At 54.6% G+C, this 15,956-nt stretch overlaps 2 protein-coding genes across 2 annotated transcripts; both read left to right on the top strand.

Moving 5' to 3' along the window:
- The first annotated feature begins 2,836 nt into the window (after window positions 1-2,836).
- On the top strand, window positions 2,837-5,449 carry LOC128795843 (protocadherin alpha-2-like). Its single transcript, XM_053956910.1, is given in 1 exon segment — window positions 2,837-5,449. A coding segment is annotated over 1 exon segment (2,580 nt). The 5' UTR covers window positions 2,837-2,869.
- Window positions 5,450-10,223: 4,774 nt separating this feature from the next.
- LOC128795661 (protocadherin alpha-2-like) lies at window positions 10,224-13,537 on the top strand. Its single transcript, XM_053956649.1, has 2 exons — window positions 10,224-12,728; window positions 13,351-13,537. The coding sequence occupies exons 1-2, from the start codon at window positions 10,257-10,259 to the stop codon at window positions 13,399-13,401; spliced, it is 2,523 nt and encodes an 840-aa protein (XP_053812624.1). The 5' UTR covers window positions 10,224-10,256; the 3' UTR covers window positions 13,402-13,537.
- Window positions 13,538-15,956: the final 2,419 nt, after the last annotated feature.

Here is a 15,956-nt window from a genome sequence, read left to right as displayed (position 1 = left end):
CTACGGTTGAGTGTGAATCTGCAAACCTAATCCAAGGAAGAGATGGACAAAACTCGTATGGATATTAGGAATGAGAAAATTATGTACTAATGGGTGTAATAAACCCGAGTTCTCGGCGGCAGCAGTGCCTGCCAGAGGCTCCTTTTGCTGTTTACCGTGAGCTGCTCTGCTCGAGAGAAGCGCTGGAGGGGAGGACCACTCTTTATCTTCAAAGCCTAGTTCCACCAGGATTTGGGATATGAAATATAAACTGTCTGAATGCCTTCCTCGAGGAGAAAACCCTGTTGCTGGTTATGATATGAAAATACAGGTAAGTTACAAATGCACAGTAGGAAGAATTCATCTTTGCATTGATGGCATAGGCCAGACAAAAATGGCATCAGGGATGGATCTGGAATCAAGACATCATTTATACCCACAGAAAGCCTGACTGCCCACAGCGGCAGGTTTCCATATGAACCGGTGGCACTGCGGAGATAATAAAGCAGGAACACAAACAGGTCAGTAGCACAATCGTATTTAACAATGTTTTGAGCCTTGGTTTGTGTACAGAAGCTACAGATGTAGCAGCAGAAGTTATTCCTGTCCTTAGTGCTCCTTAGGGAGGTGCTGTGGTCGCGGGGCCGGTGCCTGCGGGGCCCGGGGGCAGGTGCTGAATGTCAACGAGGGCCGGTGAGAGCTGTGTGGGCATGCGAACGATTTTGCCCTGAAGCTTCAAAGAGTGGTAGAAAATCTTCCCACAGCCACAAAATCGGCTTTGCCGGGATGGAGAAAGGGAGACTGTACATGTTTTTCTTATTTTTCTTTTATTTTCTTCCCCCACCACCCCCCCCGCCCCCCCCCCCCCCCCCCATTAATGAGGAATGTTGTTGCGGTGGGGCAGTGTCTGCGTACTGTGGCAGTGATCCTTCCCTCTGAGTGGCACGGCGTAGGGATTGGGGATTTGTCAGAGGGAGGCTGAATTTGGTTAGGGAAGAATCTTCCTTGATGAAAGGACATGCTTTGTAGCACGTGGGCTGTGTCATTGGTGACAAACTGCAGAACGTCTGCTAGCTGGAGATCTCTGCCCCTGCATAAGGAGGTTCTTGCTCTATCCTGGCAGAGCTTGTCTGCCGGAATGGAGAAGCAAGAGCTTGCCATTCATCATGCAGGTGGAAAAGGAGACTGCGAGAACAGCTCTTCATCGAGCTGCATGAATAGCGTACTGGAGCTGTGGTGGTCCCGTGCTTTTTCAGCGTTCTTGGAGGATTGGTGTGCTGGGCTCTGATGGGTTTGAATCTCCGAAGGAAAGATTCAAACAATCCCCTGGGGTTTTGGTGCCATCGAAGCCTTTTGCACAGATGTTGAAATATCTGGGGTTTGGGCGACTTTGTCAGAGTGAGGTGGATTCTCTTCATCGAGATAAGGGGTTCAGAAGTGTGTCCGTCTTCCAAAAGAGGAGGGAAGCGATGGAGAAGGGACTTATGCAAGTCTGTCTGTCTTGCATAAATTGCAGAAAAGCAGGAAGCTTGTTCCTCATCTGGAGAGATGAAAGTCGGCAGGAAAGAGGAAAGGGACTCTTACCAAAAGCCAAGTCCACACTCCATGTTGAGAGTGATGTAATCATACGAAAAATTAGTTAAAGAGACAAAGTGGAGCCGAGAAAAGGAAGAGAAGAGAAGAGAAGAGAAGAGAAGAGAAGAGAAGAGAAGAGAAGAGAAGAGAAGAGAAGAGAAGAGAAGAGAAGAGAAGAGAAAGAGAAGAGAAGAGAAGAGAAGAGAAGAGAAGAGAAGAGAAGAGAGAGAAGAGAAGAGAAGAGAGAGAAGAGAAGAGAAGAGAAGAGAAGGAATCAGGGAAGCAGAAGACTATGAGAAAGAGGAGAAGGAAGAAACAATGCAGAAATAAACGAGAAGTGGAGAAGGATGAAGAAATAAATGGAAAGAGAGAAAACTGAAGAAACCATAAACTCTTTTAGTGACATATCATTGACGGTATCACTGCACACAAAAAGAAAGGAAGGTGAGAAAGTAAGAAAGAAAGGAGGCAAAAAAGATTACAAAGAAAAGAAAATAGGGTGAAGCCCCTAAATTACAAGAGTGCACCAAATATATAGCAGAAGAATACAGGAATGAAGGAGAAAGCTAAGAAGGAATATATATCCGTAAATTAGCAAAGAAGAAAGGACGGAGAGAAGCAGAACGAGATGACCAACACGCAAAGGAATTACCTCTAGATGTGGAACGGAGCTGGTCCCTAAAAACGTCCGGCCTACGGAGAAAACCTCTCCGGCGCTGATGTCCGTAATTAGTGCTGATCACTCCTGTTTGATGATGTCGATCGCACGCTGGAGGCAACGAACGATCTACCAGGAAGGGTAAGGAAGAGAGAAGGATCGAAAGAGAAAGGAAAGAGGAGCAAACGATAGGGCATGACAAGGAAAGGAGGAAAATGAGAACAAAGAGAAGAAAGGGGAATTAAAACAGAAAAAAAAAAACGAGAGGAGACAACTGGGAAAGTAGACTAGGCTAAGGAATGAAGAGAAGACAGGAAAGAAAGAAGAAGGAGGAAAGGCAAAAGAGACAAAGAGAGAAAGAAATTCGACCACAGTAGGAAGAAACAGCAGAGCAGGCGGCCATGGGAGAGCGGAGGCGGCGGCGCTGTGGCGGATCGGGTGAGGCGGCGGAGCAGCGCACGGTGTCGCTGCAGGCTCAGGAACGGCGTGTGGGCGGCTCCGCCCCGGTGCGGCGGAGAGCCCGGCTGTGAGCGCGGGGGGGCGGCGCGGGCCGGGCAGCAGAGCCGGTGCGTCCGGGCGGCGGCGGGGAGCCGTGCGGGGCCCGGGCCGGGGCCGGCAGCCAGAGCGGCGGCGGCCACAGCGGCGGCGGCGGCGGCGATGGGAGAGCGCTGGTGTGCGGCGGTGCTGCGGGTGCTGGTGCTGCAGGCGGCCTGGGCGCTGGCGGGCGGGCAGGTGCGCTACTCGGTGGCGGAGGAAGCCAAGGCCGGCACGGTGGTGGGCCGTCTGGCGCAGGACCTGGGCCTGGAGGCGGGCGAGGCGGAGGCGCGGCGGCTGCGGCTGGTGGCGCAGGGCCGGCGGGCGAGCGTGGAGGTGAGCGGGGCGAGCGGCGCGCTGCTGGTGAGCTCGCGGCTCGACCGGGAGGAGCTGTGCGGCAAGAGCGCGCCGTGCGCGCTGCGCCTGGAGGTGCTGCTGGAGCGGCCGCTGCGCGTCTTCCATGTGGAGCTGGAGGTCACCGACATCAACGACAATGCCCCCATCTTCCCCGCCGCCCGCAAAAACCTCAGCATCGCGGAATTGTCTGTGCCGGGGTCCCGTTTCCCGCTGGAGGGCGCGTCGGATGCGGATATCGGAGCGAACGCGCAGCTCTCCTACACACTCAGCCCCAGCGAGCATTTCGGCTTGGAAGTGAAATCCAAAGACGAAAACAAAATATACGTAGTTCTCGTTTTAACGAAATCTCTGGACCGTGAGACGATTCCCGTGCACCGGTTGGTGCTGACAGCGAGTGACGGGGGCCGGCCGTCTCTGACGGGGACAATGGAGCTGGTGATCTCGGTGCTGGATGCAAACGACAACGCGCCCCAGTTCAACCAGTCAGTATATAAAGTTAAGCTATCCGAAAATACGGTCCCGGGAACTGTGTTTTTCCAGCTAACAGCGACAGACAAAGATGAGGGAATTAATCGAGAGGTATATTACTCTTTTAGCGACGCGATTTCTGGCAAAATACAGGACCTTTTCAAAATTGACGAAAAGTCCGGGGAAGTGCGGACTGCCGGGGAACTGGATTTCGAGGACACTCAGTCATATGACCTGGAGATCGAAGCGAGAGACCGAGGGACACCCCCGCTGTCGGGTCACTGCCGAGTGGAGCTAGAGGTGCTGGACGTGAACGACAACGCGCCGGAGGTGCGGGTGACGTCGCTGTCGGTGCCGGTGGCGGAGGACGCGTCGGTGGGGACGGTGGTGGCCCTGCTGAGCGTGTCGGACCGGGACTCGGGGGAGAACGGGCGCGTGCGGTGCTGGGTGTGGCCGGCGTCGCCGTTCGGTCTGGAGGCGACGTTCGCGGGCTCGTACTCGCTGGTGCTGCGCGAGGCGCTGGACCGGGAGCGGGTGTCGGAGTACGAGGTGGAGGTGCGTGCGGAGGACGGCGGGGCGCCGGCGCTGCGCGCCAGCCGCGGGCTGCGGGTGCCGGTGTCGGACGTGAACGACAACGCGCCCGCGTTCGCGCAGGCCGTGTACACGGTGCTGGCGCGGGAGAACAACGCGGCGGGCGCGGAGCTGGCGCGGCTGTGGGCGCGGGACCCGGACGAGGCGGGCAACGGGCGCGTCAGCTACTCGGTGTGGGAGGGCGGCGCGGGCGGCGGCGGCTGGCGGGCGGCGTCGAGCTACGTGTCGGTGGACGCGGAGAGCGGGCGTCTGTGGGCGCTGCGGCCCCTGGACTACGAGGAGCTGCAGGTGCTGCAGTTCGAGGTGCGCGCGGTGGACGCGGGGGAGCCGCCGCTGTGCGGCAACGCCACGGTGCAGCTCTTCGTGCTGGACGAGAACGACAACGCGCCGGCGCTGCTGCCGCCCGCGGGCTCGGCACCGGAGGCGGGCGGCGTGGCGGCAGCGGAGGCGGCGGCGGCGGCGGCGGCGGGCTCGGAGTCGGGCACGCTGTGGGCGTGGGCGGCGTGGGGGGCGCCGGCGGGGCAGGTGGTGGCGAAGATCCGCGCCGTGGACGCCGACTCGGGCTACAACGCGTGGCTGCGCTACGAGCTGTGGGAGCCGCGGGGCAAGGGCCCGTTCCGCGTGGGGCTCTACAGCGGCGAGGTGAGCACGGCGCGGGCGCTGGACGAGGCGGACGGGCCTCGCCAGAGGCTGCTGATCGTCGTGCGCGACCACGGCGAGCCGGCGCGCTCGGCCACGGCCACGCTCAGCGTGTCGCTGGTCGAGGCCGCCGAGGCGGCGGCGGCCGCGGCCGCGGGATCCTCGTCGTCGTCGTCGTCGTCGTCGGTGTCGCGGTCGGCGCTGGGCGTGGAGCTCGGCCCCGGCGCGGCGAGCGCGGCGACCAACGTGTGGCTGGTGGTGGCCATCTGCGCGGTGTCGAGCCTCTTCCTGCTGGCCGTGGTGCTGTACGGGGCGTCGCGCTGGGCGCCGCGGGCGGCCGTGCTCTCGGGGCCCGGGCCCACGACGCTCGTGTGCGCCAGCGAAGTGGGCAGCTGGTCGTACTCGCAGCGCCACAGCCGCAGCCTGTGCGTGGCGGACGGCGCGGCCAAGAGCGACCTCATGGTTTTCAGCCCCAACTTCCCTCCGCCGCCGCCCGGCCCCGCGCCCAAGGACACGCAGCCGGAGCCCTCCGCTCTCCTCGACACGGTCAGTGGCAATATCTTGCTCGTCTCTCACCCCTAACTAAGCTTTCTGTCCTGCCAGGTGTGCAGGCTCCGTTGCCATGGGTCGAGAGCAATGAGTTTTTGACGGGTGCTTAAGAAATCAGTGGCAGCTTTTGATCTGCCCTTCGGGGGAATATAGGGTTATTGGCGCACCGCAGAGCAGTTTTGGTCTCTAGCTGCAATTTCCTGCTCTGTGTGTAAACTCTTATGTCCTAGAATGGTATCACTGCCGATTGTGATGAGAGGCGTCCCAAGGTGTCAGCTTTGGAAACAGCCTTGCCTGGTTGTGTGTAGTATTTCCCAACGACCTTGCTGAAGGATCGGAAAAAATGTAGGTTCTGATGTTTGCAGTCCGCCAAGCACTGTGTATTGCATTATTGCCTTTGGTGACTGCTGACCGTGCTGGTGTTAGTCTGGTTTCTTATGGAAAACTGTTTATCCCCTCTAATTCTGCTCACGAGAATGTCTGTTGCAAGGTGACCGTTGTATTTTCATAGACAAGAGTTCTCCATTTTCATTCTACCACCAGACTCATTAAGAAAGTAGGGAAGGTGTGACTAACATTTCCATGTTTCCATGATCTTTTCCCACATATTATGTTGCTTTAAAAGTAGCATAAAGTATAGGGCCAAAGGAGTATGGCCCAAGGAAAGTGTAACAAGGAAGAAATTTTTTTCTTTTCCTGCTGCCCCTGTTCCTGAGGTTGTGGATTTGTGATCCTGGCTGGAGAAATAGCATGAAATACACTGGCCTGTTTTTGTGTTCTTTCAAAATTTACATCAATGGTGACATCACTTCAAATGCCTTCAAAGCCTTCAAAATTTCTTCTGTAATGAAGAAACAAAGCAACAGCCCCAAAAATCAAAGAACCACCATTCCCCTCAACAAGTCTCAAATAACACTCTCCTACACAGTAACTATCACGTTAGAGTTTTGTTCCCACCATTACTTTGGGGTTTTTTTCTCAGAGCATGACATCAATGACGTGACCATGTAGAGTTGTCCCAATATCATCTTTAGAAAGAATTTTACTCCCAGGTGTTTCCATCTGATATAGCTGAAGCATCACAAAACATGAAATGTCAGCATCAGAGGTTCTGCTGTAAGCTGCATGGACAGCGCCATCCCTGAGTTTATTATAGTATTGTCATTGCTGAGAAGGATAAGCAAAAACCGTGTTGAGCTTTGAGATAGGAATAAAACTGGGGTCTGTGACAACTGAGTAGGGCCTGGCCATTTCCTTTTCTGGAGGGTGACCTTGAGAAGTGGGAAAACATGATTTTGGGGACACTGCAAATCCATGGGACGGCCACGGGCCATGATATAAGAAAAGAACATGAGATTGTATTTTGTCCTGAGAACACGTCTCAGAGTGGTGAGTGGAGGATGCACTAAAGGAAAGTGTGAGGCAGGATGGAACAGAATGCTCTTGCCAAGGATTATTTCCCAGGCCCTATGGGTCTGGAGTGGGACACCTTCCTGATCATGAGACAGTGTTTGATACTGAAATGCTCACAAATGTTCTTTGAGCTTCTTGGTATCTTTCACCAGAGATAAGCCCTGTGCTGCTGCCTGCCTGGTGTAGGCCGTACGTTGGTAAGAGCTGGTGAGATGGAGAGTGCTGAATGTTGTTGGATGAGCTGCTTGTTTCAGAACTGCTGTTGTGGAAGGGAAGCGCTTCAGGATGCTGTCCTGGTGTCATGGTGGGCATTCATAGATGTTTTCACAGCCATTGGTGTTGCCATGATGGTTCCTTGCTCCTTCTCAGGTGGGATTTATAAGGACAATGAGTCTGTAATCTTTATGTGCTCAACTTCCCCTACTTGTGCACTGCACAGGTGGCCTCAGGGGAGATGATTTGTTCTGATGTCACACAGAGCTCCTTCTGGTGTTTGCAGGCACAAACCTGCACTGCAGCCCAGCTCTGGTTTCATGTGGTACAAGTTCTCCCACTCAACTGACCTTGGGAGTGCTTTTGTGCTTTGGTATTTGCTGTGGTTCTCTTGATGATATAAAGATGTGTGGACTGGGGTCAGAGCTGTCACAATTCTAATCACAGAATCTTCATGAACTCTAAATGAAGCTTTGTGGTGTTTCCACCTGAGATTGCTGAAAAGGAGCAAAGCATTGGTGGTGAACAGGCAGCTGGGGAGAGCCTGCCAGCTGCTGTGTGGCTTTGCAGCCCTCAGTATGTTCTCTATGCCAATCATGTAGGAAGATGAGGATGTACAAAGAATTGAATCACGCAGAGCAGAGTTTACAGCTGGGTCATATTGCTGGGTTCTAGCAATGTTTGATATTTTGGCAGTGATCCTGCATGTGGCACTAAATAGGGCCTGGACCCGTGAGGTGGGGAGGATGACTTTGAGCAGGGAAGAATGTTGCCTAAAGAAAATGTGGCTACTGAGTAGAACACAATCTATGTCGTTGGGGAGGAGTTACAGAGATCTCATTTCACATGCTATGGGATAAAGAATATAAGTAGCAAACCTTGAGAAAAGGCCCATGTGCATAGGGCTGCTCCCCTGGGACCCTGTCAGGGCCTCCTGTAGTTCTGCATATTCTTGTGCTCTCTTGTTCCTTGTGACATTGCTGCTTGTGACACTACCTGCCATACATGCCTGATAATGCTTGTATTTTGTGTGGAATGTTGTTGGTCAAACAGAAAGTTTTGCAAATTTGTATCATGCCAGCCTTCTTGGAACATTATCTCGGTTATTTCTCTGGTCTCGGTCTTGCTAGGGACAGGAAATTGCTGGTAACATCAAGGGACACGTTCCCTCAAATCCTATACTCCTGGTTCTGGTGTTTCTTTTCCTGAAAAAGCAACCAGCAATGCTACGGGTGAGTTGCTTGTACCTGAAGAAGCTGTGTGTGAGAGGCAAAAGTACTTTGGTTCCTGTTCAGCTGTGGTGTCTTCATATTGGATTGACTGAATGTTGCCTGGATTGAAATGCCTGTGGGTTTGGAGCACCACAGCCTGCTCTCATTCCTTTCCTGTTGCTGCCTGGCACAGGGTGAGCACGTGGAAGCAAGGACAGATGGAGAAGTGACATTAATGCATTTTTGGGATAGATGTTGTTGGGCATGCAGCAGATATTCTCAGTGGCAATGCCATGGTGTTACATTTGTGGTTTTGGGTTGGATTTGCAGGTGGAACATGAGTCAGGAAGAAGAGCTCTTCATAGAAGGGTAGCAGGACTGCTCGACTGTGATGTCATTGTGCGTTTGTGACACCAGAGGATCATTGTGCCGGGCTGTGATGAGTTTGAGTTCCCGAATGAGGGACTCGTCAGGGTTGTTTGGAATCTTCGGAGCCTCTTTCATTAGGTGCCTCAGCAGCTGTTTCTCAGGCTTTTGTGTCAGAGGGTGGTGGAGCCTGTTCTGATGTAGCAGAGCTGTTCTTTGCCATCTGACTGCCTTGCTGTGCTACTGCAGCTCCTTGAGAGGACTTGAGGCTGAAGAGTTTGGCCTTTGTTCTAAAGGGAGGGCAATCTGCAGGTGCATGGGTGGGAGGTAAGCAGAAATGTTGTTCGTTGTTCCCTATCCACAGGGATAGGAGGTGGTAGGGAAGAGAAATGAGAACTCTGGCCCAAAGGCATGTCTGTGGTTTGTGGCAGGGGTGCTGTAGATATCTTTAATATATTTCTTGAAGGAAAAAATGAGCAGAAGTTACAAGGATGGAAGCAGAAAATGTGAAAGGCAATGTCATGGCACAAAGAATGAGGAAAGAAAACAAAGATAAAGGAAGAGAGAAAGGACAAAGAGACAGGAAGAAAGAAGTAGAAAATGAGATAAAAAATTAAATATAGACTTGAAGGAATCAGTGTCAAATAAAAGAATGAGATCTTTTTCCAAAGGACATTTACATTGTTCGTTGTGAGGACGTTGAAAACATTTTGGCCAAGGAAAAAAAGGAGAAGAATAGAGAAGGTGGAATTAGAAGAGGAGGGGGCAAAATAGGACAGGGATAAGTAGGAAAGAAAAGATGGGAAAACAGAACAAGGAAAGAGAAGGGAAAGAGAGAGAGCAGAAGGGCAAAAAATAAACAGGAAAAGGAAGTAAGAAGATTTAAAAGAAAGTAAGGAGCTTATGCAAGTAAAAATAAAGCCAAAAGAAAAGTAAGGGAGAAAAGTACAAGATAGAAAAATAGAAGTGACAATACAGCAGATGAGCAGAACGCACCTACCTCTGCCGAGAGAGTTGGAGTTGGTACATAACAAAACTCCATCCTGGCCATAGCATCGGGATCCGGCGCTGATGGCTCCCACTTCGATGATCAGTGTCGCAGCGCTGGAGGCAACTGACGAACTTTGCAGTGCGGCTAAAGAATGGTGGAGGATGGAAAAAGAAAAAAAAAGGGAGTAAAGAATGGTGAGGACAATGACGAAGAAGATGAAGGAAAAGAAGACGGAGAAGGAGGAAAGAGTAGAAAGACGGGGGGAAAGTAGGAGAGAGAAGGGAAACGAAATATTATTAAAATGAGGGAATTGAGCGAAGAAAGCAACATGAAGTAAGAAAGACGAGGTAAGAACAAGATATGAAGGATTGTTTGCAAGGAACAGCGAGCGACACAAAACATGAATAATAAAAAGAAAGAGAATCATGGTAGGAAGAAACAGCAGAGCAGGCGGCCATGACGGAGCGGAGGCAGAGGCGCTGTGGCGGATCGGGTGAGGCGGCGGAGCAGCGCACGGTGTCGCTGCAGGCTCAGGAACGGCGTGTGGGCGGCTCCGCCCCGGTGCGGCGGAGAGCCCGGCTGTGAGCGCGGGGGGGCGGCGCGGGCCGGGCAGCAGAGCCGGTGCGTCCGGGCGGCGGCGGGGAGCCGTGCGGGGCCCGGGCCGGGGCCGGCAGCCAGAGCGGCGGCGGCCACAGCGGCGGCGGCGGCGGCGATGGGAGAGCGCTGGTGTGCGGCGGTGCTGCGGGTGCTGGTGCTGCAGGCGGCCTGGGCGCTGGCGGGCGGGCAGGTGCGCTACTCGGTGGCGGAGGAAGCCAAGGCCGGCACGGTGGTGGGCCGTCTGGCGCAGGACCTGGGCCTGGAGGCGGGCGAGGCGGAGGCGCGGCGGCTGCGGCTGGTGGCGCAGGGCCGGCGGGCGAGCGTGGAGGTGAGCGGGGCGAGCGGCGCGCTGCTGGTGAGCTCGCGGCTCGACCGGGAGGAGCTGTGCGGCAAGAGCGCGCCGTGCGGGCTGCGCCTGGAGGTGCTGCTGGAGCGGCCGCTGCGCGTCTTCCATGTGGAGCTGGAGGTCACCGACATCAACGACAATGCCCCCATCTTCCCCGCCGCCCGCAAAAACCTCAGCATCGCGGAATTGTCTGTGCCGGGGTCTCGTTTCCCTCTGGAGGGCGCGTCGGATGCGGATATCGGAGCGAACGCGCAGCTCTCCTACACACTCAGCCCCAGCGAGCATTTCGGCTTGGAAGTGAAATCCAAAGACGAAAATAAAATCTCCGTACTGCTTGTTTTAACGAAACCTCTGGACCGCGAGACGATTCCCGTTCACCGGCTGGTGCTGACGGCGAGTGACGGGGGCCGGCCGTCTCTGAGTGGGACAATGGAGCTGGTGATCTCGGTGCTGGATGCAAACGACAACGCGCCCCAGTTCAACCAGTCGGTGTATAAAGTGCAGCTGCCGGAAAATACGGCCTCGGGAACTGTATTTTACCATCTAACAGCGACAGACAAAGATGAGGGAAGTAATCAAGAGGTATATTATTCTTTTAGCGACGCAATTTCTGGCAAAATACAGGACCTTTTCAAAATTGACGAAAAGTCCGGGGAAATACGGACTATTGGTGAACTGGATTTCGAGGACGTTCAGTCTTATGACCTGGAGATCGAAGCGAGAGACAAGGGAACGCCCCCGCTGTCGGGTCACTGCAGCGTGGAACTGAAGGTGCTGGACGTGAACGACAACGCGCCGGAGGTGCGGGTGACGTCGCTGTCGGTGCCGGTGGCGGAGGACGCGTCGGTGGGGACGGTGGTGGCCCTGCTGAGCGTGTCGGACCGGGACTCGGGGGAGAACGGGCGCGTGCGGTGCTGGGTGTGGCCGGCGTCGCCGTTCGGTCTGGAGGCGACGTTCGCGGGCTCGTACTCGCTGGTGCTGCGCGAGGCGCTGGACCGGGAGCGGGTGTCGGAGTACGAGGTGGAGGTGCGTGCGGAGGACGGCGGGGCGCCGGCGCTGCGCGCCAGCCGCGGGCTGCGGGTGCCGGTGTCGGACGTGAACGACAACGCGCCCGCGTTCGCGCAGGCCGTGTACACGGTGCTGGCGCGGGAGAACAACGCGGCGGGCGCGGAGCTGGCGCGGCTGTGGGCGCGGGACCCGGACGAGGCGGGCAACGGGCGCGTCAGCTACTCGGTGTGGGAGGGCGGCGCGGGCGGCGGCGGCTGGCGGGCGGCGTCGAGCTACGTGTCGGTGGACGCGGAGAGCGGGCGTCTGTGGGCGCTGCGGCCCCTGGACTACGAGGAGCTGCAGGTGCTGCAGTTCGAGGTGCGCGCGGTGGACGCGGGGGAGCCGCCGCTGTGCGGCAACGCCACGGTGCAGCTCTTCGTGCTGGACGAGAACGACAACGCGCCGGCGCTGCTGCCGCCCGCGGGCTCGGCACCGGAGGCGGGCGGCGTGGCGGCAGCGGAGGCGGCGGCGGCGGCGGGCGCGGGCTCGGAGTCGGGCACGCTGTGGGCGTGGGCGGCGTGGGGGGCGCCGGCGGGGCAGGTGGTGGCGAAGATCCGCGCCGTGGACGCCGACTCGGGCTACAACGCGTGGCTGCGCTACGAGCTGTGGGAGCCGCGGGGCAAGGGCCCGTTCCGCGTGGGGCTCTACAGCGGCGAGGTGAGCACGGCGCGGGCGCTGGACGAGGCGGACGGGCCTCGCCAGAGGCTGCTGATCGTCGTGCGCGACCACGGCGAGCCGGCGCGCTCGGCCACGGCCACGCTCAGCGTGTCGCTGGTCGAGGCCGCCGAGGCGGCCGCGGCCGCGGGATCCTCGTCGTCGTCGTCGTCGTCGTCGGTGTCGCGGTCGGCGCTGGGCGTGGAGCTCGGCCCCGGCGCGGCGAGCGCGGCGACCAACGTGTGGCTGGTGGTGGCCATCTGCGCGGTGTCGAGCCTCTTCCTGCTGGCCGTGGTGCTGTACGGGGCGTCGCGCTGGGCGCCGCGGGCGGCCGTGCTCTCGGGGCCCGGGCCCACGACGCTCGTGTGCGCCAGCGAAGTGGGCAGCTGGTCGTACTCGCAGCGCCACAGCCGCAGCCTGTGCGTGGCGGACGGCGCGGCCAAGAGCGACCTCATGGTTTTCAGCCCCAACTTCCCTCCGCCGCCGCCCGGCCCCGCGCCCAAGGACACGCAGCCGGAGCCCTCCGCTCTCCTCGACACGGTCAGTGGCAATATCTTGCTCATATCTACTTATTTTCTCCTTTTTCTGCGCCTTCTCTTCTGTGCCCCGTGCAGTAGCTGCTGCGATCCAGGCCAAATTGCCGCGGCTGGAGGGCGGTGGGTGCTTGACGGGTGCTTAAGAAATCAAAGGCACCTTTGCAGCTGTCGCAGGGTCCTCCTGCAGCCCAAGAACTCCTGCTGGTGGGAGGGGAAGGCTTGCTAAAGAAAAAGGTATAGCGGCACCCGTGTGATATTCCTGTCCGCAGCTGAGGTTTGCTGGTGTGGATATGAAATGTTTTCTCCTAAAATGAAGTCACTTTTCTAAGGAGTCAGCCCTGCAGACAGCGCTTTTGCTGTCTGGTACGTTGTGTTTTCTCCCGGGTTTACTGTAGCAGCGCAAAAGAAGGAGGCTGTGCGGGTAACAGACCCGCAGGCACTTTGTACCGCCGTATTGCCTTTGCAGAGTGCTGACCTTGATGGTATCAGCTGTGATTTGTTCTTTGTCCTCATCCTCTGTCATTTTCCTCTATGGGAGATATGGGGACAGCTGACGATTTGGACTTCTGGTCTAATGCATTTTCAATCAGCAGAGAGTGATTTCACCATTTTGGTTGGTCCAGCAGAGTCATTGTGAAAACTGGGATGGTGTTCTGGAGCAGGGAAGACTTATCTGAGAGAACTGGAAATAATTTGTAAGACCATGGTCCATGACATCAGAAGAGATGAAGAGGAGATGTGAGATGATGCCTTTTTCTTGAGAATTAATGTTACAAAGTGAGGAATGGAGCATGCCTAGCAGGAGGCAGGATTGGCACGGAGTGTTTCTGCCCAGGATTCTTTCCCAAGTTCCAAGGGTCTGATGTTGGAGGCTTTCTGGATCTTGAGATAATATGTGGTATTGAAAGGGCCACAGAGTCCTTCGAGGTCATGAATATCTTCCATCAGAGACAGTTCCTTGTGCTGCCTCTGGCCTGACATGTGCAATGTGTTGGGTAACAGTTGGTAACATGCAGACTGATGAACATCTTTGCTGCTGTTTGGGGAGTGTTGTGGGAGGGTGGCACTACAAACTGCTTTCCATGTGTATTGTAGGGTACTTAAAGCAGCTTCCACAGCTCTTGCCGTAGTGGATCTTTGCTTCATCTCTTCAGACATGATTTTTAAGGGCAGTTGAGGGGGCGGGTGCAATCTTGTTGTGCTTTTCTTCCCCTTGTTGTGCTCCTGCACGGTCAGTCGGGGTAGAGATGGTGTGTCCTGTTATCACACAGGGCTCATTCTGGTGTCTGGATGTGCACACCAAACCTCCACATCTACAGAGCAGCCCAGCTCTGGTTTTCTATTGTAGAAATTCTTCCGCCCAGCTAACGTTTGGATTTGTGGTTCACGTTTGGTGTCATTTTCTTGAAGAAGATTTGTGGGGACAGGGATCAGTGCTGTTCATGACTCTAATTGCAGAACCTTTAAGAACTCGGTTTGTACTTGAAATTGCTGAAAAAGAACAAAGCATCCTGGCATGTGGGAAAAGTCAAAGAATCACAGAATGCATTTGCAGCACTCTGTAAATTCTTTGTGGCAGGCATGGGGAAAGGGGAGGATTTGAATACATCTTTGGGGAGGAAATGGAGAATGTCTGTTTAGCGGTGGAGGTCGCAGTTCCCAGGGTGCAAAATACAGGATTACAGTAGAATACTTCAGGAATGGTTCTAGCACACAGTGCTGCTTTTCTGGGATCCTCTCAGGTCACACAGAAGTTCTGCATAACTTCGGGTACTGTTGTTCTTCCTGGTATTGCTCTTAGTGAAATCATCTACCCTTTATGCCTTTAATTACTTGGGTTTGGTGTGGAATGTTATTGGTCAAAGAGAACCTTTTGGAGTTTGGATCATGCTGCCGAGCCTTCCCTAAATCTTTCCCTCATTGCCTCTCTGCTTTTTGTCTCGCTAGATGGGTCTTGGTATTCAAGATGTTGCCAAAGTTTGCATTTCAATACAGGAGAATGGGACTCTTTTATTTATTTTTTAAAATTCTCTTATCTGTTAAACTGCACATGCTTTTGTTTTGCTGGGTTTGTTCGTTGCTGTGTTTACTTCCTGTCTCTCATTGGCAACGTGGCAGATATTTGGGCCATTCTCCATCAGTGTGGGGGATGCCTAGTCCTGTCTTCTAAGATGTACTTTGAGAGAATTTCTGTAGCTTACAGGTCTGCTTCCTTTTTCCCCTAGAAGTGTGTAATGGACACTCCATGCTGTCCAGTTTCTATGGAACATAAGTGATATATTTCTGTCCAGCTTCCCCAGAAACACTGATAATGTTAAGCATAATTATCCATTAAAATCTACTTTCCTGCCCCAAAAATATTTATTTTTGGGAAGGAACCAGTTCAGAAGAGGTAAGTCATAGACCGAATGTGGATGTTCTTGAGACTGGTGTACTTTAGTTCCCTGTTCAGTTGTTGCATCTTTTTGTTGAATCAGCAGAATGTTCACCCTATTGGACCAACAGAGCAGCTGTTACCTGCTCTCATTCCTTTTCTGGTGCTTCCAGGAACAGCCTGAGTGGGTGACAGCAAGCGGGAAGGGAGGAAATTCTTTTCACTAAACAATGTGTAGGAGGTCAAGGGAGTGTTCTTAGCGACATTATTGTGGTGTTGTCTTCGTGGCTTTTGTTGGCTGTGTGACAAGTGGATCATTCTAAGGTGAGTGAGAGAGTTTCCGTGGGGCCTCGTAGATGCCAAGGTTCTTGGTGTGTTGTGTAGGCAGCAAGTGCCTTCCAGAAAGGAAGAGAACTTTGAACATGCCAGAGGAAAGTGACTCCGGAAGGACTGAGGTACGTGATGAGTCCTCAGGAGCTGTAGTTGCCCAGTGCTTTTTCAAGTCTTTAAGGAGGGTTGTCATGCTGGGCTGTGAGAGGTTTGAGTTATTGAATGGGAAAATTCCCTGATTTGTTTGAACTCTTTCAGGCCTTTATGCACAAATATCCTAATAATTTTGGGCTCAGCTTCTGTGTCAGAGAGTGGTGGAACCTCTTTTGATGTAGCAGAGCTGTTCTTTGCCCTCTGACTGCCTTGCTGTGTTATTGCTGGCTCCTTGAGAGCACTGGAGGCTGAAGAGCGTGTCCTTTTTCCTGGAGGGAGGGGAAGTTGGAGGTGCATGGACAGCAAGTAGGCTGCCCCCTCTCCATATGGACAGGAGGTGTAGGGAAGAGAAATGAGATCCTGGCCCCCAGGGCA

Source organism: Vidua chalybeata, chromosome 15 (assembly GCF_026979565.1).
Source record: "Vidua chalybeata isolate OUT-0048 chromosome 15, bVidCha1 merged haplotype, whole genome shotgun sequence".
NCBI classification, from domain to species: domain Eukaryota; kingdom Metazoa; phylum Chordata; class Aves; order Passeriformes; family Viduidae; genus Vidua; species Vidua chalybeata.
This window is presented reverse-complemented; position numbering and strand designations above follow the sequence as displayed.

Excerpts from the sequence above, each read along its gene's own strand:
- LOC128795661 (XM_053956649.1), top strand. The coding sequence starts at position 10,257 with ATGGGAGAGCGCTGGTGTGCGGCGGTGCTGCGGGTGCTGGTGCTGCAG. Across the intron at positions 12,729-13,350 it reads CCTCCGCTCTCCTCGACACG|AGTCATTGTGAAAACTGGGA; the intron begins GTCAGTGGCAAT and ends TTGGTCCAGCAG.